The sequence below is a fragment of the Mustela nivalis genome (assembly GCF_964662115.1).
Source record: "Mustela nivalis genome assembly, chromosome: 9".
Classification (NCBI taxonomy): Eukaryota; Metazoa; Chordata; class Mammalia; order Carnivora; family Mustelidae; genus Mustela; species Mustela nivalis.
The window spans coordinates 21,091,396-21,118,005 of NC_139028.1; the positions used below are offsets into that span (position 1 = coordinate 21,091,396).

Sequence of the window (26,610 nt, forward strand, 5' to 3'; positions counted from 1 at the left end):
AGTGAGACATTTCTTCCTTGAGAACCGGGTAGGTGGTGATGGAGTTCAGTGCACTGGTTTTCACGCCTGTCACTGGACGAGGCTGGTTGGGTGTCTGTAAATCACCACGGATGTTTAGATTCGGCGGATCTGGAGTGGAACAAGGAATCTGGGTTTTAAATAGCTGTTGGGGTGTTGGATAACCACCAGGGTCAGAACTGGAGCGCTGGCCCGTTTGAGTCGAGGAATAACAGTTCCCTCTTGTTACAAGTCTCTGAAATCATTTTATTAATTCTTGACGCCTCCTTGTCTGACATGGTCTGCTGCTGCCTAGGAGTCTCCGAGAACAAGCCAGCCAGAGGAGAGGAAGGACGCTTCTCTGTATTCCGATGCTGCCGGGCCCCCAACTCCCGGCAAGCTCCTCAGCCAGGGAGCAGACGGCAGTTTGAGCGGCGCTGATGGCAGAGAGCAGCAGGGAAGAGGAGCGAGTGCTCGGCTCCCCGCAAAAGAAACGGATGAGAAGAGTGATCCTGGGATGTCCAGGATTGAGGTGGACCCTGGGGGCGGTCAGCCTGCTCAAGCCACCGAAAAGGAGGCACCAGAAGACTCATTGGATGCAGGAGAAGAGGGTTCCAGGAGGGGAGAGGCCCAGGTGGTGGAGGAGAAGGAGCCCAAGGAGGAGACTTCGGTCCCCAAAGAGAGCAGATCAGACCGGAGCCAGGTGAGTCCCCCTGTGCCCTGGGGAGTTGCCGCTCCCTCCCTCTGCTGCTCTCTTAAGCCCTGTGCAGATCGGGGTCCCCAACATCTTCATTACATTGCAGGCCCTGCAGTGGGCTGTCACCAGCAGCTGGCCAGAACCCTTCATGGTGACAGGTCTGCCCAGACCCAGCAGGCAGCCAGAGCCTGAATGAAACTCCAAACCTGCTGGCCTTAGAAATTCAGGATAGAAATTTGCCTTTCCATTGGCACCCTCCTGGGACATTGGTGTTCTTCTGTAGTACCTTTCTCTTCCTGCCTGCCCCCTCTTACTTGTTGACAGCAGCCCGTTTCTATAGTCTGTTTCTGTAGAGTTTCTGTAGAGAGGGGAGGACTCGGAGGGGGTGGGACCATGGGGAGTACTTGGCCCCAGCAGTGGTCAGTTAGGGTACCAGAAGGCTCCCCTCACTGATGGCGTGGGAGTCTTGCTTTGGCAAGACCGGGCCAATAACCCAGATGCCCACAAGTACTTCCCAGTGCCTTTGGCATTTTCAAGTTTTCCATCCTCGTTTCCCAGGTAGATGGTGAGGGAGTTCGTTTAAGGAGCTTTAAGCTGCTTCCTGGGAAAGATACTCTCATTCTGTTTTTTAGGACAGCATGAACCTTCCCTACTGCCAACTTCTAACTGTCTCCATGCCACTTCTCCGGGCTCTCCTTACATGCGTATATCCTTGTTGACCTGAGTCAGAGTGTGGGCTCAACTGGGCTGTTCAGCCCCAGTGAGGTGGGGGCTGGTGCCCATGTCCAAAAGGAAGGGGAGGGTCCACGGTCCTCTTTCAGGTTTTCTGGAAGAGGTGGATTTTGGTGAGAGCTTCGCCCTGTGTTGGCACCATGGCCTGAGTGGAATTCCCTGGGCGGTCATCCCTCTCTGTGCTATGCCCTGGGCAACTTCTCGGGGGGTCTTTTCCCCAGGATTCGGACATCAGTGAACACGTGAAAGAGCTGCAGCTCTCGGACTCTGCCGCGTCTGACCCCAAGTCCTTCCCGGGCCTGGTGAGTCTGAGGTGGGGTGAAGGATGGGGGTCTGTGCGTGCCTGTGGCTCATTTGCTTGGCACCACACAGCTTGGGTGGGGGGGATGCCAGAATTCAGACTTGGGTCTTGTCTCAACTTTGGTTTCTCTGCCCATCTGCTAAGAGTAACACTACTAATTCCATAGGTTTGTTGGGAGAAGAAGGTGAGGTAAAGAATGTAAAACGTTAGCAAATAAATGTCAGGTAACTGTGAGTACTTGTTACCCTTTCTTGTTTCTGCAGTGTGACTGGTCTGGGAGATAAGTGATCTAGAGCCTCTGGCCTGTAGCAGAAATACTACACGAATCTAGGGGGTTAGAGGTGTGTGTGTGTGTGTGTTTATGGGATCACCAAGCAATGGTGAGGACCAGTCCTCAGGCTGTAGCTGGGAGGGATGCTGGGTTACGTTTCCAGAGAGGAGGCGTTGTCCTGGAATGTCAGCAGTGGATGGTTGCTTGCTCTGTCGCAGGCCTTCCAGCCAGCCTGCTGTCTCCTGGCTTCATTTGCCAGGTCTGTATCTATGGGGAGTAGTTGAGGGTGCTTTTTGGCAGAACATCACCTCTGGAAACCATGCTCCATCTGTTTGGAGGAGGCAGATCAAAGGGAAGGGATTAGTGGGAGAGGGTCAGGGATGAGCGGTGATGACGGGAGGGGGTGCGGGAGGGGGTGCGGAGGAGTCAGGCGGCTGTGTGCTCTAGCCCCTCGCTGAGCTTAGGAGGCAGATGGCGGCTGCGTTAAGTGGAGTAGAACTCAAATAGAAAGGAAAATGTCACCAAAAAAGAAAACACACAATCTAGGAGGGGCAGGTTTTTGTTGACAAAAACCATCATGAAGAAGAGCCAGGTTCTAGGACTCTTGGAGGCAAGGGCTCCATCCCTCCTGCGGGAGTTCCCGTGTGCAGAAGTATGCCTGTCAGTGTTTTTCTTCTCTGAGGGAGTGGGTGGAGGAAGCCACAGGACAGCAGGACCAGACCTAGGCCTGGGCCTCCTGCCATTCATCAGGGCTGATGACAGAACTGTCCCTATTAGCACGCTGTCAGGGAGCAATCCTTCACTTAGCCCAGCAGGCGTCTTGGGCTCGGAGGGGGCAGGATCAGGGTCCTGTGGCAGCCAGAGGACAGCAGGCACTGGTGTGGGCATTTGCTGTCTGTCCCAAAGAGAAGCCTGCCTAGGGAGCACCACTAATCAATCCCCATTGTCCAGAGGGGCCCTGGAGAAGGGGGAAAGAGCTAGCGCTGAACAGCCCACCATGCCTCATTTCTAAGCTGCCTGCAGGTCTGCTGGACCCTTTGGCCTCCCTGCTGGCACCCTGTTTGGGCACCAGGAGGCCAAGACAGCTGGAAAGTGACATGCTTGCAGCACAAGTCCTGCAGAGAGCTTGGGCTTGGGAGTCAGCCCAGGGCACATCTGACCCACCAGCCCCATTGCTAATGAGCTGTGTGACCTCGGGCGAATTACATGTGCTCGCAGACCTGCTTCCCCGCCTGTGAGAGGCCTTAAGAGTATCCGTCTCACGGGCTTATTTTTCCCCCATGGTTTTATTATGAAAAATTTCAGACATACAGAAAAACTAAAGGATTTTCGAGTGAATGCATACATCCTTACCCCCAGAGTCTGTAGTGAACATTACATCTGCCGTATCACGTATCTTTCTAGACTCCTCGCTGTGTTATTTTGAAGATGAGAATAAGCAGTAGATGTGGCAATGTTTCACATGGTGCCTGCCCTGCAATAGGCCTCTTTCTGGAAGGTGGGGAGGTGGAGGAGAGGCCCAGGGGGATGCTGTGACAGGGGCAGCGTTGAATTCCCCCTTCACTGTCCCTAGGACTTCGGTTTTCGCGGCCGGATCTCCGAGCACCTGCTGGATGTCAACGTGCTTTCCCCAGTCCTGGATGGAGCCCACTGGGAGGTGAGTCTCTCTGGGTGACAGATAAGCCCCAGCCAAGCTCTGCCCATCTGAGGGTGCATTTCCAGGAGCTCCCTCCCTTCTGATTCAATAAGGGATGGCCCTGACTGTGCCTGCGATGGGCTGTCCATCATTCCTGCTCTTTGCTGCTATGAATGAAGTCATCCTCTCTCCCTGCCCTGCAGCATACATCTATGTGTTTATCCATTTTTCTAGTAACTGAGGGATGGCCACTTGCTCATGTGCAAAGCATTGTAGACTGTGGATTCCAAGCTACTTCCTGACTTGGCCCTTTTAGCCCCTGTAGGCTCCCCCTCGGCCCACCTGCCACGCGCCAGCCGTGCCCACCACTCACTGTTCCCGGGGTGCACCATGCGCCTCCTTCATTGCACCACCTGCTGTGCTGCTTCCCCATTTGTCCCTTTCCAGAGGTGGTCGTGGAGGTCCACTTCTGATGTCACCTCCTCCAGGCAGGATGAATCGTTCTGTCCTTTTGCTCCCCATAGTTCTACTTCTTCTCTTTTATGGTTCTTGGGTCTGTCTCCCTCCCACATGGAAGCTCTGTGTGGGGACGTCTGCCTCCCAGCAGGATACAAAGATGACTTAGACACAGATCCTGTCCTTGAGGAGCCTTGAAGCCAAGGAGGCCATCCTTTCAGACTCAGGGCTCAGGGTTTCCCCACATTGTTATCCGTTTTACATTTTAGTTTGTTACATAGATTGGCCTGTGTGGGTTTTCATTTTCCCCCTGAAAGTGAGAGAGGGAGCTCTCTGCTGAGCTCAATGTGATTTGTAGGGGAGACAGTGGTGTGTTGAACACTGGAAGGGGTGAGGGGGTGGGGGCCACCAGTTGCGGGCTCTGCCCAGGCTGACATGATAAGCAGTAGGAGCCCGCAGGGAGCCCTCTTCTGCGGGCACCGGGAGGTACTCAGGCAGCATTTCTCTTTTTTTTTTTTTTTTTTTTTTTAAGATTTTATTTATTTATTTGACAGAGAGAAATCACAAGTAGTCGGAGAGGCAGGCAGAGAGAGAGAGAGGGAAGCAGGCTCCCCGCCGAGCAGAGAGCCCGATGTGGGACTCGATCCCAGGACCCTGAGACCATGACCTGAGCCGAAGGCAGCGGCTTAACCCACTGAGCCACCCAGGCGCCCAGCATTTCTCTTTTTAATGGAATTTGGGGGAGCTGACTTTTAGTTCGGGCCCTACCCTTCCTCACCTATCCAGATGGTAGTGTCGGCTCAGCTGCCGGGGCTCCAGCTGCCAGCGGAGAGGCATGGGTGGCTGTGGGCACAGGGCTGGGGACACGGCCATGGGCCAGCCCGGCCGGAACCCCGCGGGCAATGATGGAGTGAGTTGTCACCTGCCCTTACCTCTCCTGTTAACCCTGCTGTCCCAGAACAGATGGGGCTCCCTTCGGTGTGACAGAGGAGTGTGGGGTCTTGGATGGGGACTGGCCCTGCCAGCGCTGGGGTTTTGTGCCTTAGGGTGGGGAGAGGGGAGGAGTGGGAACAGGGGAGCCGGCATGTGGGGCCTGCCTTCTCTGGGCCAGGAGTCGGGCTTCATGCTCGTGGGCTGCTGTAATCCTCGCCGCCAGCCCTGTGAGCTGTGGAGTTACTGTCCCCTCTCTTAGTGGAGGAGACTGAGTTCCCGGCTAGGAAGTGGTGGAGTAAAAGCTCAAGTCCAGGCCGAGGGCGTGGCCATCCCCGAGGCCCCACCCCCGCAGGAAATATTTGAACTTAGCAGCAGTAGTAGCCCTTTCACCAGCTTGCTAGATCAACCTAGACACCCAAGCTTTAAAACGAGATGGGGACAGGGGGCGCCTGGGTGGCTCAGTTGGTTAAGTGTTCGACTCTTGATCTCGGCTCATGATCTCAGGGTCGTGAGATCGAGCTGTGTCAGGCTCCGTGCTCCACGTGGCGTCTGCTTGACATTCTCCCCCTCTGCGCCCCCACCACCTCACTCCATGAGGTTTTTTTGTTTTGTTTTGTTTTGCTTTTTTATAGATGGTATAATCAGTCCCTGACTGGGAAGGGGGGGCATCATTGGCTACTGATGGGACCCGGGTATCTGGGGTCCCGGAGTGAAGCAGTGGACTACCTTGTCTTCCTCCCTGGGGCTGCCCAGATGGTATCCTTTCCGTCTGGAATGTAGTAGTGCCCTCTCCTTTCACCACGTCCCCATCTCTCTAGGGTCCTTCCTCTTCCACGTGCTTGGCTGCTGCCTCAGTGACCAATGCCCATCACGCAGCCTCCCTGTATGTCACTGGCGCTGCATGTCTGGGCCTGTGCGGGTTTGAGGTGTTCATGGCTGTCTCCGCTTTTTCTTTGCAGCTCTCAGTGAAGGCTTCCAATGACAGTAGGCAGGATTTTCTTTTTTATATGTTTTCTCCTTTAGCCTCTGGCTTCTGGCTCTGCAGGCAATGGCTATGGCCTCTGGCTCTTCCTCCCTAGGCCAGCCAAACCAGTCCTGGAAGTAGCTGTGAGCCTGGTGGCTTAGCCACAGCCCCCGGAGGGGCCATGATACAGCAGCTAGGCCTCCTCTTCGGGTCCTGAGTGGTCATCCTTCTCAAGAGCCACCTCTTGGTACTTCCTCCTAGGCGCAGGAGTTGGCTGGAGAATTAAGGCACCCGAATGCGGACCTCTCCAATATATACTTGCCCCTTCTCCTTCCCTACAGGCCCAGAGGTTGGGAAGAGAAGACAAGGATGGCAGCCAGTCCAGCCAAGATGAGCAGCGGAGCAAGCCATCCAGAGGCTCGGAGAGGTACAGTACATGGGAGGCTGCCCTCTGGAACCTTCGGGATGGGGTGGACTCGGGCAGGACTCCTGGCTTTGGTGCTCCTGGCTCAGTGTGGTCCTGCCTGAAGGCAGATGGTGAGCTGACCTGACGGCCTCTCAGAGTCTGTATGTGCGTGTGCACGTGTGTAGACGAGCATACCCTTGGATTCTGCCCCAAGACAGGAATGTGGGTACATTTGGTGGGACTTTGTGCGGTGCTGTGGGCCGAGGCTGGAGGAACTGGCTTGGAGCTGTTGCCTTGCACATCGGCAGTGGTTGTAGCCCACTGTGGGTGCTCATGCGCGAGGCAGACAAACGGGGACGAAGAGCAAAGACTGGGAGAGGGGGACAGAGCCTTCTAGCTTCTGAGGCCCGGGCTACTGTGAGAGGAGAGCCACCACTCTGGAATAGGAAGTGGGCCAGTCATTCTGCTTTTTGAACCTTGAGGCTGTGTCAGCCTTCCCACAAGCTAAAAGCTCCAGCTTCCTGCATTTTCTGTCGTCTGACCTTTCTGTAGTCTGGCTTCTCTCCTTCTCCCTGTTTCCCGCTCAGTTCTTCCATCCCTGCCCGGCTTCAGTGATGGTGAGCACTGGGAGTGGACACAGCCGTGAGAAGGCCCAGCTGTCACCCCGGGACAAGCAGATGCAGTGCAGGGACCTGAGCGGGCTGAGTCTGGTCCAGGCAAAGGGAGAGCTCAGCAGGGGGGTTCCCTTTCCTGCTTCCTGCTTTTCTGGCTGCTTTGCCCTCCGTGTCTCCCCGTGGATGTAGGGCTGGGGCTGGAGCCCCATCTGAGAAGAGGAATGGACCTAGGTCCACGTATCTCTCCCTGCTCTCCCTGCAGGACTTACTCAGCTGCCCTGGCTGGTCTGACCAGGTTGTCTCCTCCACTGGTGCCTGGGAGGTGGCACCAGAGTCCCCTTCACAGCCAGGCCACCGAAGAAGGGCCTCTGCAGGCCTCTGAAGGGCATCTTAAGCAGGAGCAGGCAGAGGAGTCTGGGGACTCTGCAGGCAGCCCCGTCCCGCCCAGTTCCCTGAAGAGGTAAAGGGAGCGGGAGGCCTTCCAGGCATGTAGCTGTGTGCACAGGGGCTGACAGTGACTGCTGGGGGAGCCTGGAGTGGTGGGGAGCTGCGGTGGGTTCGCAGGTTTCCACAAGTGCACAATGCGAGCTGGGGAATGAGGAAACCTGCTTCTTCCTAGTCCTTAGTCTACAGCTAAAACTGGGGTGCACCATCCAATTGGGGAGCCTGGAAACTCTTGAACAAGGGAGCATCTCTTGTGATCCGGCTGTCTTCCTGCCGGGGGCTGGGGCAGAGACTGTCTCCCACCTGGGCTGTGCCTCCCATCCCCACCTGTCCGTGCTCCCCACACCCCTAGCAGTCATCCCACTTCTAGTCCTACAGCAAACCCAAGGAGAGCCCTGTCATGTGCCAGGCCCTTCAGGGAGGGAAGTGCAGAGTCCTGGGCCTCCCTGAGGCCAGCTGAGGGGATCTTTGTGCCCCAGCCCTGCCCAGAGCCTGGCTTGCCTTTGCTAGTCCTTCTGTTCCCCCGGTGAAAGCAAAAGGCCGGCGTCAGAGCTGGTTTGGAGCACGTTCAGTTGGGATGAGTCCCCGGGAAAGCCGAGCCGCAGCAACGCTGGGTCCACAGACTACCTGCTGTGTGCAGAGCTTCTCCTCGGGAGCAGCCCTCGTGGATGCGTCTGCAGCCCTCTGTAAACAGCCAGAGGAGAGGCAGACTGGGGAGAGTGAGGCCCGAGACAGGGACACACAGCTGGGGCTGATTCCCTTGTCCTCATCAGGGCTTTCTGACCCCGAATGGGTGCACCTGGAGCCCCTTGTCTTCCCACCGGCTATAACACGGTTGCTTCCTTATTGTCATCAAGGGAGGAGACCCCAAGCCCACCTGCTGCCCATGAGAGGGGCAAGGAGCAGTGCTCCTGGGCCACGGAGCTGGGCCTTGGGCAGGAAGAGGCCAAGGAGCCCGAGGAGAAGGTGGCGGCCAGCCCTGCCCCTCCAGTCTTCTCAGAGGCGTAAGGGCCAGTGTTAACGTCTGTCCCTGTCCTCCCTTATGTGTGCATTGCTGAGTGCCCACCACCCCTGGGGGCCCTGCCGGTGGGGTGGGGTAGGGCAGACTGAGTGTGCCCTTTGTTGCTTGTGCCACTTTGAGACCCCAGCCAGCCGTGAATGAACGTGGACACAAGGGCTAGCGGAAACCTGGTAATCTCCTTTTCCGCTCTCCAAAGCACTGTTTTTCGCTTTCTTTTCTTTTCTTTCTTTTTTTTTTAAAGGTTTTATTAATTTATTTGACAGAGATCACCAGTAGGCAGAGAGGCAGGCAGAGAGAGAGGAGGAAGCAGGCTCCCTGCTGAGCAGAGAGCCCGATGCGGGGCTTGATCCCAGGACCCTGGGATCATGACCTGAGCCCAAGGCAGAGGCTTTAACCCACTGAGCCACCCAGGCGCCCCTGTTTTTCGCTTTCTTATCAACATTTTATTGAGGTATTTACCAAAAGTACATAAACCTGGACTGTACGAATTAACCCATGCTTACACACGGATCAGAGGTAGAATATTTTTGTCCCTCCAGAAGGTTTCCTCATGTCCCCTTCCTCCCCGTGCACCACCCCAGGTCCCCACACTTCTGGCTTCAGTCCCCTAGGTGCATCTCTCCAGTTCTCTGACTGGACATAAATGGAATCCTACCATATCCAGTATATGCATTTTGGGCCTGGTCCAAAGCTCGCCTCTGTTGTTCTACTTGCAATTCTCAAACTTGGAGATCATTGAGCTTTCCTCCTCCTGTTGTCTCCTTCCCCTCTACCCCTTCTACAGATGAGGAGACTGAGGCTTGCAGTGAAGGGATTTGCCCCCAAATCACCTCGTTGGTGGGTTGTATCACTAGGACGAGGCTCTGGTCGCTGGAGCCCTAGACCTCCTACTCAGTGTGCAGCCGTTGGTCCTTTTCTCTGTGTGGAGAGATAGGAGCCAGGGTTGTGCCGTTTGTCACGTCTGTGAACCGAGTGCCATGAAAGGATTAGGAGTCCTTAGGATGGGGGCCGATGTTGAGTAGAGACAGGTTGGCGCCCTACTCACTGGCAGGGCATGTGAGCTCCTGACTCTTGTCCTCACCACCGCACTGCAGAGTGACGCAGGGAAGGGGCAGCCCCGTGGCTCAGGTGGTGACAGCTCTGACCTCGAGGAATGACATAGCCTTCCCAAGTCTCCTTGGCAGCTGTGGACAGTGGGTCAGGGTGCTTTCTATCAGGACAGGAGGCAGTTGTGTTTCGGAGACTGGCTTAGGCCCTGTAACCTCCTCATTACTCATCTTCACAGCTCCGTTTCTGTGTCGTGAGGAGTAGCTCTGTGTCTGGGTCTCATTTGTCCCCGTGGGATTTTAATTTATAGAGGTGACTGAGTGACCACACAGGCCAATGCCATTAAGGAAGAATTTATTACTTACATTTCCAGAGAGAGGAGGGCGTGCCATGCCGTGCTAGGCCACATGGGGAAGGAGCAGGGTATGCCAGGAGGCAGAAGAGGCGAGAAGGGAGACCATGGCCCAGAGCCTTTATTGGGGTTTCCGTGGGAAGGAATGGGCGAGTCAGGGTAAGTATCTTGAGTGAGTGTGGGATTGGATAATTTGACTACTTAGGGTGGGCTTTGGGCTATAGGGGAGGCCCTCCAGTTGCCTGGTACCTGGCCGGCCCCTGCACGATTTGGTGTGAGTTCTGGAAGGAGGTGCTTGTGGTGTGGGCTCCTTGGGGGATTGGTTGGTTTGAAAGACCTGTTCCTGCTGTCCGAACGAGCTGGCTAGTCCCGGGACCCGCAGTCTCTCCTCTATCAGCAAACTTCCACAGATGTCAGTACATCGTAAATAACAAAAAAAGAAAAACCATGATTCCTTGAGTCCGTTGCCTTTCACAGATGTTGTTAAGCTGGATCAGAAGCAGTTAGGGGCGGGGGGGGGGCCAGCAAGCGGCCGCCCCTGTGTGCGCTCTGTGGCCTGAAGACCTGGGTCCCGGAGTCAGGGATTTGGTGATCGCAGCACCTTTCATGACGTGTTTGTAGAAAGCGGGTAAATGAGGTCAGGCCACTGGGCCGAACGTGAAACGGGATGGGATCTCTTTGGTTGCGATTTTAGTGGCCGTGCGGCCAGTTGAGAATGTCCCGGGCGCCACCACGTCCTCCCTCCGCAGCACCTGCCCTCCCCGCTGCTCGCCTTCCTTGGTGGCCAGCCTGAAATGATCGCGCTCCTGCGGGGTGTCCTCTCAGCTGCCGACTGTTGGAAACTGGGTCTCTGAGGCTGACACCTGAGGAGTGGCCTCGAAATCAGACCCGCCTCTTCCTCTGAGGCTTCGTCTTCTCTGTTGTCTCCTCGATCATCTGGGCCGTTGCTGACGGCCTTGGACCTAAGTGGGACATTGGGGACACTAGAGTTCTCAAACGGGGACACAGGGAAGAGCCTGCTGGAAGCCAGCCCTTCTCGCCCGCGTGCCAGCTTGCAGGCACGCTCGCCCGTGCGCGTCGCCGGGCCGCAGTTTGCCACGCCGTCTGAGGCCCCATCTTTCCGCAGCATCTGTCCCTCGGGCCCCACATAGCTCCGCAGCCCACGGGGGAGAGAGACATTCAGAGGTACCATCTCAGGGAAAAAAGATGTTTTCAGCCAAGGCTGGAAATGAGTTGGAGGGTTGATGAGGCGGGGAGCTGCGGGGAGATGTTCTCTCTCGGAGAGCAGGACTCTCAGAGGAGGTGGCGGCCACGTCTCTTAGATCCGCATCCGCTGGGCTGTGTCAGGGGACCTGGAGGAGAGCCGGCAACGGGAAGCGGGGGGTGGGGTTGGGAGCAGAGGAGAACTGAAGGCCTAGCTCATTCCCAGTCCAAGTGAATGATTTTAGGAAAGTGGGAAGGATGGATTTTAATGGTATTCAGAGACGTCAGGAGCCTCTCATGTCTTCCTTCTCTCTCTGGTCTCAAGGGGCTGAGATGGAATTCCAAAGCCCTGGTTTTCTTCTGCTCTTCTGATCTGATTGCAGCCACTGCCTTCCATCTGCTGCAGTGAGGGGAAGGGGGCCCTGCGTCCCTTCTTCGCTCTTGTCCCAGTGCTCCTTGGTGTGGGCCGTGCCCACGTGTTGCTGACGCTGACGGGCCCAGCCTGCCGCACTGCACGCCGTCGGGGAAGGGTGCCGGTTGTGTGGCGAGACCCAATTTCTAATGGAAGATCAGGGATCTGGAATGCACGCAGGCGCTGGCCTTTAGGGAAGCTGCTCTGGGAGGCGAAGTACTTTATGCTGCTTACGCTTTCGTGCCTCCAGATGTTCTTGGGTTTCCCTCTGGGCATTTCCTTGGAGAACCCTCATGACTTATAGGCATTTTTTTTCCCACCAGGACCATTATTCCGTATCTTAGCACCCACCTTAGGCATTTAGGTTAGCGCTGAATTTCTTTTACCTGTTTCTAAACATGGAGTTAACTCTGAGCAGATGAAAACATGGCATTGTCAAGGAGAGATGGAGCAGGACGTTCTTGGTTCACTCCTGCTGCTGTCTCTGGGGGGAGGGAACAGTCTCCTGCCTGGCTCCCTTGGCCTTTCTGTGCTGGACCTCCATGGACTCTTCTGGGTGGCAGGGCTAGGAGACTTGCTGCTGCTCCTGCCGGCTCATAAGCATCAGCCTGTGTTCAATTTGGGCGGCAGAGAACAGCCTCTGGGGGCTCCCCGAATTGCTGGTGGAAGTCTTGAGTAGCAGGCAGAGCCCTGCTGGGGAGACGGAAACAGGGCCAGGACCATCCCGGGGAGCAATCCGTTACGGACAGAGCTTCAGTCTTTGGCTGCCAGATCTGGAGCCACATCTTTAGGTTTTCACCTTGGGATAAGCCTACCAGGTCCCCTGAGAACCTAGTGTGGCCTACCCTTCTCCTTCGGCTCTTGGGGCCTTAGCCGCAGTGGGGCTTGTTCTATGAACAAATCCTGCCTGTATCTTTGAGGGGCTAGGCTTCCCTCCGACCTGGGGCACGGCTTGATTGGTGTGTGTGCGATTCTGGACCCCTGGGCCCTCCATGAGGATTCTGCGTGTGTTGTTCTGTATCGAACGGGTGGGATATCAAATCTGTTGAGGTGCTGTCTCCCCCACTTGGCAGGCGATCTGTGGAGCCTGCAGCTCCCCCAAAGCAGGCTTCACTGAAGGCCATGGAAGAGGCTGTGACCCAGGAACTGGAGCGAGACCGGAGGCAGCTCCTGGAATCGAAGCAGGAGAAGATGCAGCAGCTGCGGGAGAAGCTGTGGCAGGAGGAGGAGGAGGAGATGCTCCAGCTGCAGCAGCAGAAAGAGAAGTCTCTCAGGTCCTGCCCCTCCCTTTAGGCAAGCTGTGACGTGGGGGGCGAGCGATCCCCTCCGCCTGCCCCGGAGACCCGGTGGCCCCACTGAGACTCCCTCTCCTCTGTGGCCCTATGTGGAGGAAGGGGCTCCCTGGTTCATCTGTTTGGGACGGAGTTGGGAGGCATGATAATAGTGGGAGTAGCCAACACTTTTTGAGAGATGACACTGGTCCCCATGCTTTGTGTCGTTAACTGGTGTAGTTCTGAGAGTGGCTCTGAGGAGGTGTTGCTGTCCCCCCATCTTATAGGACTGTGTTACGGATAAAGAGACTGAGGCACAGAAAGGCTAAGTGACTTGCCCAAGGTGTCGAAGTTAATAAGCAACAGGGCCTAGGCAGTCAGTGCCTGGAGCCTGTTTTCCTAACCACAATATTGTCCTCTCTCAGGAGTCAGGGCTCTGATGGGACCCAGTGAGGTTGGTGGGGACCATATGATACAGTGTGAGGTGCTGTTCACCAGGATCCAGAAGTTTCTAACTGGGTTCCTGCTCTTTGTGTAGCTGGCTGGGAGGCCCTTGACAAGTAAAACACTGTAAGGCTGGGCTGGATCTGTGTGGATGAATTTGTGTGTACACATGTAAACAAGCCAGAGGTTATTTTTATAAGGAAGGCATCCGGGGCTGGCATGGCGGCTCCAGAGTCACCAGGTCCTTTATTCTCTTTGCTGCCTATAGTGCTAGCTGCTCGCAGGGTCTCTTCAGAGTGCAGCGTAGCTGCTGGATCCCCAGCCATCGTGTCTGGGCTGCAGGCAGGAAGAACAGGCATAGAGTACGAAAGGGGTAGCTTCCAGCTCATTCTGTCCCTTTTAAGGTGCTGTCTTGGAAACTTCACCCAATAACTTATGTTTATTCTTTAAAGAAGTTTTCTTGGAAAGTTTACTTAATAATTTCCATGCATATCTCCTGAGTTACCCCTGGCTGCAGAGGAAACGGGGAAATATAGTCCTTGAGCTGGGCCTCTCTACCTGGCAGCATATAATCGGTGCCCCTTAGGAGGAGAGCGTGGGAGAGTGGCTACTGAGAATGTAGTCAGCCTTCTGTCACAGGCCCAGGGAGGGACAGGTGCTACAAAAAGGTGTTAATATGTTTTTCACTTATTTAGCAATGTAACTGAAGGCTAAATCTTTTTCTCTTGCATAGAACATGGAAACATGGTCTACTTACTTTTACATCATACAGAGCAAAGAGTGTATAACATGTTTATTTAGAGAGAATAATAGAAAACCCATTTCCAGCTACCTAGAGGACATTAGCCCAACACAGAATCTGGTGACCCGGGGCCCACCCTTCTGTCACCCCTCTGGGATCCCCTGCCAGGCAGGAGCATCCTCTTCCAGTCAAATGAAAATTGGGGCTGGTGTTCCCCAAACGTGGTATGACTTAGCTGATCTTAACAGGCAGAGCCTAAGAGGAAATCCTGGTAGTGTCTCCCTGAGAGCCTGCTAGGCTTGTTCCTTCTTCCTGGCTACCCCAGGCCTGGCTGACTGTGCTTTCTATCCCTTGCTAAACTGCCAGCTCCAGAAGGGCTCCAGGAACCCTCTGAGGTTGTGCTGAAGACTAGCCTGCCAAAAGTAGCTGACTCAGGACCTAAAACATGATAGTTGCTCAATAAATTGTAGCTCTTGATTTTATTTCCAGTTGAAATCAATGGTTTCAGTGGCCTTCATGAAGTGGTTTTTCTGTCGGTAGTGCCCTGTCAGACTTGCTATGAAATAGTTCATTGTGAGAACCCTGTTGCTGCTTACACATGAGACTATCTGAGGGCTGGGGCTGTCCCTGCTGGGCAACTTCCACCTAGTAGAAATTTCTGGAAGCCACAGATGGCTCTGTAGCAGATACTTCTTGACTGAGAAGGCAGGCAGGAAGACAGGCTGACCCTTAGTTTCTTTAGTTGTAAAACGAAGAGATTGAATTTAATTGTGAGATGAAGAGAGACTGTTGTAAAATGGAAGGACTTGATCTCTCAAGGCCCTCCCAGCTTTGACATCCTGTGGAGCTGTGTGGAAAATGGAGCCACAGGACAAGGAGAAAGGGTTTCTGGGGAATCCAGGAGGGAGGATTTTCATTTAACTCAAATTTTTTGTCACGATGGAAGAGAGCAGTGGTGCAAGTCACTTGAAATAGAAAATGACCCTAAAGGGGCGCCTGGGGGGCTCTGTCGTTAAACATCTGCTTTCAGCTCGGGTCATAATTCCCCAGGGCCCTGGGATCGAGTTGCACTGGGCTCCCTGCTCATCGGGAAGCCTGCTTTTCCCTCTCCCATTCCCCTTGCTTGTGTTCCCTCTCTTGCTGTGTCTGTCAAATAAATAAATAAAATCTTAAAAAAAATTTAAGAAAGAAAAGAAAATGACCCGAAATCTTCTTTGGCTTTGGAATTCACCAGGAAGCTTTTCAAAGACCTTGTCTTCTGAATCATGTTTTTTTCTTTTCTCTCTTTTGTTTTAAAGATTTTATTTATTTATTTATTTGACAGAGAGAGAGATCACAAGTAGGCAGAGAGGCAGGCAGAGAGAGGGGGGGGAAGCAGGCTCCCTGCTGAGCAGAGAGCCCAAGGTGGGGCTTGATCCCAGGACCGTGAGATCATGACCTGAGCTGAAGGCAGAGGCTTTAACCCACTGAGCCACCCAGGTGCCCCTCTTTTTTCTTTTTTTAAAGATTTTATTTATTTATTTATTTATTTGTCAGAGAGAAAGAGCCAGCAAGCAGAAGCAGGCTCCCTGCTGAGCTGGGAGCCCAATGCAGGACTCCATCCCAGGACCCTTGGGATCATGACCTGAGCCAAAGGCAGTGGCTTAACCAGCTGAGCCACCCAGGTGTTCTGAATCACGTTTTTGTTAGGCTTGAGTTCCCCGAGTGCACAGCACACAGCCCCTGTTCTTGTGGGGGCCGTGTGGGCGGGGCTATCTGCCTGGGATGAAATGCTTACTGTCGTTTGACCATAAATAAGACGTCCTTCATGGATCATCTGCGCTTGCTCATAGGTTGGGGCTGGGTGGTGCTGTTCCAATCCCACAGATGTTTATGGAGCACCTACTTCATGTCAGCAACTGTGTTCGGCACCTCAGATATAACAGACTCTAAGACATGATTCTTACTCTGGAGAAGCTCCCAGACTTGTAAGGAAAAGGCACACACAAAAGATGAAATTACAATAGGCGGTACAGAGCAGCATGGGACAAGTGAGAGCTCACAGAAAGGCTTATTGGTGAACCCAGACGGACTTGGAGAGACTTCTCTGAGAGGAGGAAGCCGGGTGTGAGTGGTGAATGTGACTCGGTCAAGTGAAAAAGGGATTTCTCGGGGGAGGCAGCGGCTCCCCTGATGTGGCTGGAACTGTTGAGCAGGCTGTGAGTGAGAGGATGTGGCGCCAGAGCCGGGCTGGGACCAGACTCCATCTGTCCTTGAGTGACTGCCGTGCCGAGGTGTACCTGTTCGCAGAGGGGAGCCCCTGGCAGAAATGCTGTTCTGGGTTCAAGCAGCCTGCCGTCCTCTTGCTGCAGCAAAGAGCAGGAAGCATTCCTGGCCCCCTCTTACCCTGTAAGGTCTTACATGGAGGCAGCAGGACCCGGATTTAGGAAACTTCTCGGGCAAGCTACAGGCGTTTGGAGGCCGAGAGTTGGGGATGATGACAAACTTGCCCTTCTTTTCCATCTCAGTTCCCTGAAGGAGCAACTGCGGAAGGCCACCGAGGAGGAGGAGACTCAGATGAGAGAGGAGGAGAGCCGGAGGCTGTCCCAGCTCCGGGCCCAGGTGCAGTCCAGCACGGAAGCAGACGAGGGCCGCATCAGGTGAGCGCACCGCAAGCCGGCCACCCTGGTGGAGCCGCCCTGAAGGCACAGGCCTGTCCCATTCTGTCTGTCTGTCCACCCAGGGCCGAGCAGGAGGCTTCTCTGCAGAGGCTGAGAGAAGAGCTGGAGTCTCTCCAGAAGGCTGAGAGGGCCAGCTTGGAACGGCAGAGCAGACAGATGCTGGAGCAGCTCAAGGAAGAGCTGGAGGCCTCGGAGAAGAGAGAGCAAGCTGCTCTGAATGCCGAAAAGGAGGCAGCTTTGCAGCAGCTCAGGGAGCGGCTGGAGCAGGAGAGGAAAGATGTGAGCCTGCAGCGTGGAGGCTCCCGTCTGACATGCCCCTGGGCTGCCTGGGGAGGGGCTGGGTGCCAAGCTGGGCATGCGGGGTGGGGGACCGGGCATGGTGGAGGTGTCTGCACCGCTGGCACGGGAGATGGGGGACCGTTGGTAGGCCGATCTGTTTGGGCCCACCAGTCCTCTCGGGCCCGGCCCACCTAGCACCGCGCAGGTAGGTGCTGGTCCAGGTCTGCATGGCACAGTGAGGGAGTGGCAGGTGTCCGGGGGCGCTCTTTAGGGCCAGGGGTAGCTGGTGCTGTATGTGACAGTGAAGAGGTTGGAGGGGAAATGGCTTGTGGATTTGGGAAGATTTCACGACTGTAAGAACTAAGACCAGGCCAGGTTCTGAGTACAAGGTGCCCTGTGCCCATCCCTGTCCCGGAGGGGCATCTGCAATGACCTTTCACCTCCTGCTGTAGAGAGATTGCACACTTTGGGGAGGGGGTGTTTCTCCTTAGTCTTTACTCCCTGTGCCTTCAGTCCTGTCTCCAGATAAGAGCAGGAAGTAAGAACGGTCCGGCCACTTGGAACTTTTTTGCTAGATAAGGAGAGACTGCAGGAGGTGGGGGAGGGCGTCCCTGTCGCACAGGTGCTTGGGCAGATTGTGCTGGACCTCCAGCCCTCACAGCCTCAGGTCCTCGGAGGCCCAAGTATGACCTGTGTATCTGGGGCCTAGCCCAGGGGCAGGGGTTTGGGAGTGGTGACCTGAGGCTTACTGAAATGGCCCTCCACTCTGGCATTCATTTCCTGTTCATTTGCTAGTTGTAACCTTTAGGGACAGAGTTATTCTGGGGGAACAAAGATGTGTCTGTGTTTGCCCTTGGCCCTTTAGCTGGAAGGGAGTCAAGCGGTCTTCCTCCCTCCGGGGTCAGTGCCCGGCCAGGCTTCCCTGCCCTGCGCCCCTCACAGGCCCCCTGTTGCTCCCCAGGCAGCGGCAGCGCTGGAGAGGGAGCACAGGGCCGAGCTGGAGCGGCTCTCTTCCTCGCTGGAGGCCAAGCACAGGGAGGTGAGATGCAGCCGGCCCTAGGCTGCCTGGCAGAGCCTGCGTCCTGCTCCCTCAGTGACAGCCTCAAGGCCCCTTCGCTGCTGGCAGGCAGAACTCGACCCCAGGCCTGCCACTGGGGCGGGAGCCTCCTTGCCCCTGAAGCCCTCCGTGGTTGGGTGCTGGGCCCCCAGCAGGGGAGTCCCTGAGGCTGCTCTGTGGCGCTGAATGTCCCGTCCCCTGTGCTGGGACCTCCTCAGGTTGTCTCCAGCCTGCAGAGGAAGATGGAGGAAGCCCAGCAGAAAGAGGTGGCCCAGGTGCAGGAGAGCCTTGGTTGGGCGGAGCAGAGGGCTCACCACGTGCTTGAATACGAGCAAGAGGTAAGCGCTGCTGGGCTCCCTTGACCTTACATGTGCTTGTCCTGGGTGCTCTGTCCTGGCCCTGCAGACCCGGCTCTGCTCTGGAAGGTGTGGCAGGGACTGGGTCTTCTGGTTGCGTTTCTGTGCCTCCGCTCCATCGAGCTGGGTGCTACTCCAGCCCCGTGTCCCCGGGTGTGAGTGCGGAGGGGTGCATGTGCTCCCCCTTCCAGTGCCTCGGTCGCCATGTGCCAGGCCCCCCTCAACGCCTGCATGTCGCATCCCCACTGCCTACCCTGCAGCTCAGTGGCCTTCTGCGAGAGAAGCGCCAGGAGGTGGAGAGGGAACATGAGAGGAAGATGGACAAGATGAAGGAGGAGCACCAGCAGGTGGTGGCTGAAGCCAGAGAGCAGTACGAGGCCGAGGTGACTTGCCCCTGCCCCTGTGCACAGACCCGGCACACACGTGCACACGCACAGACACGGCCCATGCGCATACTCCCTGCGGTCCCAGGCAGCTGGCTGGCCTACACTGGTGCAGTCCTGATGGCCAGTCTACTCCAGCAGCTGCAGCAGACTGGCGCTCTTCCTTCCCTGAGCAGCTAGGCCCGTAGGTACTGAGTTCCTACCCTGTGTTAGCACTGTTCTCAGCCCCTGACGGGTATGGACTTATTTAGTCCTTCCAGCACACTGAGGAGGTATGGACTATTGCGACCTCCAGTCTGAAAGTGGAACGGAGACTTGGAACATAGGCACCTTTCTAAGGGCTCCAGGCTAGTAAGTGGCGGAGCTGAGATTCATGTCTGGATTGTCTGACCCCAAAGCCTTCGGCTTTAACCAGCCCGACACCGAGCCATCAGGGTTAACCAGACTTTCCAGCACACACAGATTGGCAAGAGCCTGACCCTCCTTGGGTCTGATCTGCCCCTCTTCAGCCTCCCCCATAGGTGGGCTGGCTCACGGGGTGAACAGGGACGGCGGTGGGGCCTCAGCCCAGGGTTTCTAGGCTCCTGTTCCAGTACCTGGAACCCATGTCCCAGCCTGTCCGAATGGTCCTTTCCCACACAGAAGTAGCTGGTCTGTGATGAAATGTCGCAGCTCCCTTTCCAAACCGATGCTCAAGAGTAGTGATAACTTATTAATGAGCTCTCTTCCCTCGAGGAACTGCACACAGGGACAGCAGGACAGGCAGATTTCCACTGGGGGAGGGGGAGGGGGTAGGTCTTAGACCAGCGCCTACTTCAGTGGCAGAGAAGGGTGCAGGCTTTCTTGGGGGAGGCCCGGGAGCTCCTCTGTGCTCTCCTCTTCTCGAAGAGCTGGCCCTGGAGAGACACTGAGGTCCCCGACCTCCCTGACCCAAGTCTACCAGCGTGAGGGGCTTTGGCTTTCGGTGGGTGAGGGCCACTGCCATTGCCCGCCAGCAGCCTTCTGTCCCGGGCAGGAGAGGAAGCAGCGGGCGGAGCTGCTGGGCCACCTGACCGGGGAGCTGGAGCGTCTGCGCAGGTCCCACGAGCGAGAACTGGAGGCCGTGAGGCAGGTGCAGGACAGGCAGCTTGAGGACTTGCGGCGTCAGCACCGGGAGCAGGTGGGGGCTCTGCGTGGTCACCGGGGACCAGGGTGGGTGAGCCCGCCTCGGACACCTCCATGCAGGAGAGGTGGGGGTGGGGGCAGACGGCCAGCAGAGCCTGGACAACTTCAGGCATGGGGGTCTCTCACAGGCCATTTCCAGCCAGGGCACACGTGCTCCTTTGTTTTCTGGGCCAGCAAACATCCTTGGGATTAGAGGAGGTCAGCCCCCCCCAGGACCCTGGGGTGGGTGCTTTGTCTCTCTTTGCCCTCACTGGGAAGACACAAGGTGGTGCTTTCACGGGGGCCTCAAGGGCAAGCGGGACGAGGCTGAGCCTAGCTTGGAGGGTGTGCTGTGGAAAGGGGGTTCTGGAGCTCCCTCCTGTCCCCTCAGCTAATGCCTTGCACTCTCTCTACACCTACATCTTTTGCTCCACCTGTTTCTGTGCAGGAAAGGAAACTCCAAGATTTAGAGGTGGAACTTGAAACCAGAACCAAAGATGTCAAGGCCAAATTGGCTCACCTGGGCCTCCAGGTGAGAGAGCAGGAGCCCCAGACCTTGGAGTTGTAGCTCCCCTAGGAGAGCTCAGAGCCTCCTGCCCCTTAGAGCTGGGGTGCCTGGACACCCACTTCTTTCCCTCCCCCGCAGGAGGAGACAGCCCGAAAGGAGCAGCAGCAGCTCCTCCATGCGCAGAGGCAGGCTGCGCTGGAGAGCGAGGTTCGGCTGGCTCCCTTGTCCCCCGTCACCCCACCCCGTCACCTCGGCCCTGTACCCTTTACCTTACCTCCCTCTCTCCCCGCGACATCCCGCCTTTGGCTCACCCGCTCTGTCCCCAGCTTTAGGGTTCCAAATGCTGTTGGTAGGAGGACAGCACGGCCCCCTGGAAGGAGCCCAGCTGGGGACCCCCGTGGGCGGGGGCCATGGAGGGTGGTAGAGCCTCCTACACGACTCCTGCCCTCAGCACAGCGACTTCATGGGGCTTGAGGTCCATGCTCGCTCCCGTGCTGCCGCCGCCTGCCTTTGTCCCATGTGTCTCCAGGTGCTTCTGTCTTTTCAGGAGGTCACAGCCAGCTACCAGCACTTGGAGGAGGCAAAGAAGGAGCACACGCACCTGTTGGAGTCCAACCGACAGCTCCGAAGACTCCTGGATGAGCTTCGGGCCCGCAGGGCGGACCTGGAGTCCCAGGTGGAGGCGCTGGAGTCCCAGGTGGAGGCGCTGCAGACCCAGAGTCGGAGGCTGCAGAAGCACATCAGGTGGCCTGGGGCCCTGCACTTGGCCTCCCTGCTGCCCCCCACCCCTGCTCTGGTGGGGGTGGAGCTGGGTGGAGGGGCTCTGCTGTGATCCGCAGGGCTAGGGCGTGAGAGGTGTGAACGAGAGGTGTGAACGGCTCCAGTTGTGCCCCGTCCTGCTGTCTTCCTGAGATCAAGGCTGGAAGCCCATCCAGCAGTCACCATGACCTGCTGCCTCCCCGCCCCCCCATCGCAGCGACCTGGAGGCTGAAGCTCAGAGGAAGCAGGACATGTTGAAAGAGCTGGAAGCTAAAGAGAGCAGCGCTGCCCCATGTTTTGAGCCAGACCTCCACATTGAGGACCTGAGGAAGTCCCTTGGGACCGTGAGTTTCTCTGTGCCGTGGAAGGGACAGGGGTGGTGGGACAGGGGTGGGGCTCCCGGAGGGGTCCTGGCTTTGCTTTACCACCTTAGCCTGTCCTTAATAGTCCCCCTTCCTCATTGCCATCAGTCAAATGATGACTATAAGCGAATGGTGCCCAGCAGCCCCCAGAGCCATTTCTGTGTTTAGGCCCCTGGGAGAGGCTTTGGGGGTCCCTTGAGCCGGTGGTGTACCGGAAGTTGGCTGGGCCTTTTTTACTGTGTGTCCTTAGAACCAGACCAAAGAGGTACCCTCTTTTCTCTCCCAGAGCAAGGAGGAGACCGACTTGTCCTTGGACAGGTGAGTTCTGATAGCCTTATGTTAGTTTGGGTCCAGGAGTCCATGTTAGTTTGGGTACAGGAGCCTGTACCACAGACCTGGGGTGAATAGAAATGGGTTGACCATGACCACCACTGGGGCTTGGTTCAGGGCCAAGGACCTGGGGGATTTCTTTAGCAAGGGAAGAAGCTGCCCCTGGTGACGGCTGGCACAGCATGCTGGGATCTGCTGCCTCTGGCTGAGGACCAGCCTGCTGGGAGTGTCTGGGCATCTCTCTGGAGGTCCAGGCCCAGTCCCTTTAGAGGCAGGATGGAGGGACCCTGCAGCAGCTGCACACTATAGTGTGAAGGCCTCGCAGTCTGTGCTCAGGGTGGGCCCCTTGGGGAAGCGCTCAGGTGACCCGGAATGGTTCTCAGTGCGCATGTGCTTTCCCTTTCCAACCCCTCTGCCCTGGCCCGGCCTCCCCCCAGCGTCCGGCACTACCTCTCTGCCGAGGGAATGGCTCTCCGCAGTGCCAAGGAGTTCCTGGTACGGCAGACGCGCTCCATGCGGCGGCGGCAGTCGGCTCTGAAGGCCGCGCAGCAGCACTGGCGTCGGGAGCTGGCCCGTGCTCCGGAGGCCACCCAGGACCCCCCGGGCACCAAGGCCCTGGAGGACGCGCGCCAGGACCTGGAGGAGGTTGGGAGCCTGGAGGGGAGCCCGCTGGTCCTGCGGGGCCCTGGGTCGGGGGACAGGACCAGTCGCCTCCAGTGATTGTGGGTTCCCCACAGTGTGGTCACATTAGCCCTGGGGCCACGGGACAGGGGCTGCAGATTATCCTTGTCCGGGAGGATGAGAGCCCCTGATGTTGACGTGGCAGTGCACTGCGCACGATGCTTTCTCGGTCCTCAGGGTAACCAGAGGTGATTGTCCTCTTCACTTCCTAGGTGAAAAGGATAAGTAAGGTTTTTAAAATTGCACATCCATGTTTTGCTGGCGCATTCCGTCCCACTAAAGACGTGGTTCATCAGGGAGTCTTCTGAGCGCACAGGGTGGAACCGCCTGTCTGATGGCCTTTTCACTGGGAATTGGGCTAGGACTTTAGGGAGCCAGCTGAGGTTCTCGGCAGCAGCTGGGGCTGGCTCCCTAGACTTCGTTGGTGCTCGGGGCTGCTACGGGGCCGACTTCCCAGGGCCATCTGTAGGCTGGCCTCGGGCCCTCGTGGCTCTGCTGAGTGCTGAGAGGCCAGGCGGCAGGAGCAGGGGCACTAGTGACCCTGGGTGACAGTAACCCTTTGAGACCGGGTTAGGTGCGGGCCCAGGGCTCAGCCTGGAACAGTCTACCTCACTGAATCCTTATGAGCCTGGAACAGTAGTGTTTTCCTCTCGAGAGGACGGTCCACACTGAGAGCTACCTTGTCCAGCAACACCCAGACAACAGCACACAGAGCCGGGACTCCAGCACCTTTCCTGAGCCCCCGGGTCTATTGTCCCCTTTCTCTCTGGCGCCAGGAGACCAGGCACCTGGATGAAATGAAGTCAGCTATGCGGAAGGGCCACGACCTGCTGAAGAAGAAGGAGGAGAAGCTGAATCAGCTGGAGTCCTCTCTCCGGGAGGAGGTGCAATGCAGCCTCCCTCCTCTGTTCCTGGGCTGCGGGTGGTTCTTCGGTCCCATGCTGGGAGGAGCTGGGGCTTGTGGGCTGGCGAGAGGGCAGTGGCTTGGAGGTTGCTGAGGCCGGCTGTGCGCAGAGGTCCTAAGCAGACCCAGGGCCTTGTGCTGCAGCTTCTCGAGAGGCCCTGGCCCCTGCTGTGGTTTCTGAGGAGAGCTGGGCCCTGGGGTCAGCAGTGGGTCGGGAATGGACACATCTAGGTTTTCCTTCCTTCTCTGTGGCCTCATCCATGTTGCTCTGGATGCTGGAGGCATGGAGGTGGCAGGAGAGTTTGCTGTAGGACAGGGGCTCTGGTCCTGTGTCCTCTAAGCCCCCACCTCCCTCCCCTCTCCCATGCTACAAGGAAGCCTGCATGTGTCCTTCTCCCAGAACTTCAGGTCCCAGAGAGGCCCCAGCCATCATATGGACAGGGGACAGAAGACACAGGGCAAGCGCCAGTACTCACTGCTGCTTGTACCCCTCAGGCTTTAGATGAGGACACTCGGCGACAGACCCCCAAGAAGGGGGTGACATTTGATCTCAGCGACACGGACGACGTGAGCAGTGCAGGCTCCGAATCCTGCCCCCTGCCTCACTATGAGTGGCAGTGCCGGCAGGGCGAGGACCATGGTATCCGTGGAGAGGGAGGGGCTTACGGGGGGCCAAGGGGCAGCCTCTCTCCTTCAGCCATGCATGGGTGGGTCTGTGGGAGCCTGTGTCTGGAACAGACCCTCAGGAGCACCCGGGAGGAGGGAGCCTGTGGGGGTTTGCCAGCACATAGGGCAGAAAGGGTCCGGAGCTACCTGAATGCACGTGGACCTTCCTGTGCCTTCTGAGAGGTGTCCTCCCTCTGCCGCTCTGGTCCGCAGCAGGGCAGAGGGCGATCTCCTCCTCCTTCCTTGCCCGCTCCCTGGAGAGGCTTTCTCCCCTCTGCCAGCTTCCTGTCTGCACCATTTGGAACGCAGAAGCTCTGCTGCCCACCTTGTCCCCATGGACCGAGGGGCTGTGGTCTGGCAGACCAGGAGGGCAGCCAGGAGGGTGCTGCCGTGCCTGGGGCCGTCCTGGGCCCTGAAGCCGAGTCCTTCCCTCCCTTTTAGTCAACCTGACTGCAAGTGCCACGTTGCCCTACAAGTACCACTACCTGAGCAGCAGCCTTCAGCGGATCAGCAGCCAGCTGAACGGCGTCCTCAGCATGCTGGGTAGTCTCAACCCCCAGCCGCCGCCGCCGCCACTCTTCACTTCCACGCCAGTGCCTGCCCCACCCCGGAACCCCAGGAGTAACCCCATACCCGCCTGCTCCTCCCTGGCCCGGGTCTCGGCCTGGCCGCCGCTGGAGCCCACAACCACCCAGTGGGCCTTGGACCCCGGGCTGGGCCCCATGCTCTCCTCCTCCGTGGCTCAATCCGTGGATGACTTCCTGCTGGAGAAGTGGCACAAGTATTTCCCAAGTAAGCCTCCCATCCCTTCTTCCTCCTTTGCTGGCCCCTTGCCACCGCCTGCTTTGGCGTGGCCCATCCCATTATGGGAGGAAGGCTTGCTTGCAACCCTGTAGCCACAGGCTCTGTGGGCCATGACGGTTGACCTAGAGCCTTTCTGATGGGAACTGGAGCGCAGCAGAACCTAAAAGGTCATCCCTGTCCTCATTGTAAAAACTGCCATCTTGTGCCTTGTGTGAGGGGCCAGGCCTGAGTCCTTCTAATAACCCTCTGAGAGAGGAATATTTATCCCCACCTTACAGATGAGAAAACTGAGACTCAGGTTAAGGGCTATGCTCCAGGGTACCGAGGAGTAAATAACACACAGGAGTTTGGTTCTCTGGCTCTGTGACTTTAGGGTTCTGCCCAGAACCCCCTGGCCATACAGCTTTGCCCAAAAGTTACTTATCTGTTCCCTGCCTTAACCCAAATAGAAAAGTAGGTTCGATTTTACAAATATATAGGACAATTCCTGTCTCTTACCTGCAACCACTGAAGCCTGTGCTGTTGTGTTGTCCGTGGGAGGCAGGAGGCGTGCTGGTGAGCTGGGAGGCGGCCTGCTGGGGCTGGCTTCTGCAACTGGATGATTTCTTCCCACTTTTCCAGCTGGAGTACCGTTCCTCAGCAGTAGCCCCGCGCCCATGGAGAACAGGCTGGGTTACGTGTCTGCCAGGTAAGCTTCCTGTGGGCTCAGGGTGGAACCACACCGGCCTCCTGCTTGTGGTGTCTCCCAGCAGAGCAGAAGTTTGGTCGCATTGCCCAGAGAGCCTGGACAGGTACCCACAAAGCTGCCTGGGTCTCAGGTGCCTCTACCACCATCAGAGAAAAGTCTACCCTGCCGAGGTCCCAGGGGCAGCTGGTCTCACCTGGCCCAGCTCTATGAGGAAGCTGCCTGGTAGCACCTGCAGGGAGAAATCAGGCTTGGCAGGACCCTGCTCCTTGCCTGGCCCCTCCTGCCCTTGAGTGTGGCTTTTGTCTTTGCCATGGAGCTCGCTGCTTCATAGGCTCCCTTGTTCCTGCTGTCCTGCTAGCCACATCTGGAGTGAGAGGGGCATGCTGTGGGAGAGGCAGATGGGCAGTTATCTAAACCTGTTAATTTCCCATTCTGGCCAAGTGTAGCCCAGCCCCACCACAGGTGCCCAATCTTAAGTACCCACTTACCCCCTGGCCCACTCGGAAGCGGATGCTGGGCAGGTACTGGAGTCATCAGGGGGAAGCTTTTACTGATCAGATGTGCTGGGACCAGGCAGAAGTGGGAGCCCTGACATCAGGAGTGCTCACCTAGGGGAGGGAGGGAAGGGTGCCGTTCACCACCTTGTCTTGGGGGAACTGATGCTTGTCATTCCAGAAGGGCATTCTTGCCAATAAAGGAAACTTGGAGTTGCTAAAGCCACCCCGTGGAGGCCATGGCTGGTGTATGGGGTGTGCAGAGAGGAGGAGGGAGAGGCTTGGGGCTGGTCTGCTGTGCCACACATGCATCCGCTCCTCTCTCCTCCTCACGCTGGCCTCTGCCTTCCCAGCGAGCAGCTGCGTCTCCTGCAGCGGGCCCATTCCCATGGCTCCGGGCTCGAGGTGGGCAGCACAGACTTCCAGAGCATGATCGAGGCTAACCGAAAGTGGCTAGAACATTACAGGAATGACCCCAAGTTGTATCCTTTGTCTGATCCCTGAGCCTTGGTCCCTCCCTGCTGTCTTTGCTGGGATGGCAGAGGTGTGGTTGTGCCCTCGGCGGTGGGAGTGTCCAAGGGGGGGTGCCCGTC

The 26,610-nt window shown here is 57.0% G+C and overlaps 1 protein-coding gene across 33 annotated transcripts in view; it reads left to right on the top strand.

Annotated features, from left to right (window-relative positions):
• Positions 1-26,610, top strand: part of CEP164 (centrosomal protein 164) — a 57,050-nt gene that overhangs the window by 29,121 nt on the left and 1,319 nt on the right. For 9 of the 33 annotated variants that reach the window (XM_082683416.1, XM_082683414.1, XM_082683431.1 and 6 more), the window contains 25 exons: positions 314-700; positions 1,648-1,728; positions 3,572-3,655; positions 6,329-6,414; positions 7,270-7,467; positions 8,309-8,455; positions 9,893-10,030; positions 12,560-12,760; positions 16,451-16,582; positions 16,666-16,882; positions 17,844-17,921; positions 18,158-18,277; positions 18,556-18,678; positions 19,694-19,837; positions 20,270-20,353; positions 20,468-20,536; positions 20,877-21,073; positions 21,306-21,432; positions 21,701-21,768; positions 22,218-22,425; positions 23,238-23,345; positions 23,861-24,005; positions 24,473-24,823; positions 25,457-25,523; positions 26,371-26,499. In XM_082683416.1, the coding sequence (XP_082539542.1) occupies positions 314-700; positions 1,648-1,728; positions 3,572-3,655; positions 6,329-6,414; positions 7,270-7,467; positions 8,309-8,455; positions 9,893-10,030; positions 12,560-12,760; positions 16,451-16,582; positions 16,666-16,882; positions 17,844-17,921; positions 18,158-18,277; positions 18,556-18,678; positions 19,694-19,837; positions 20,270-20,353; positions 20,468-20,536; positions 20,877-21,073; positions 21,306-21,432; positions 21,701-21,768; positions 22,218-22,425; positions 23,238-23,345; positions 23,861-24,005; positions 24,473-24,823; positions 25,457-25,523; positions 26,371-26,499 (3,689 nt within the window). The remainder of the gene's footprint in view (positions 1-313; positions 701-1,647; positions 1,729-3,571; positions 3,656-6,328; positions 6,415-7,269; positions 7,468-8,308; positions 8,456-9,892; positions 10,031-12,559; positions 12,761-16,450; positions 16,583-16,665; positions 16,883-17,843; positions 17,922-18,157; positions 18,278-18,555; positions 18,679-19,693; positions 19,838-20,269; positions 20,354-20,467; positions 20,537-20,876; positions 21,074-21,305; positions 21,433-21,700; positions 21,769-22,217; positions 22,426-23,237; positions 23,346-23,860; positions 24,006-24,472; positions 24,824-25,456; positions 25,524-26,370; positions 26,500-26,610) is intronic. The other 24 variants (XM_082683418.1, XM_082683421.1, XM_082683435.1 and 21 more) reach the window with 12 other exon arrangements.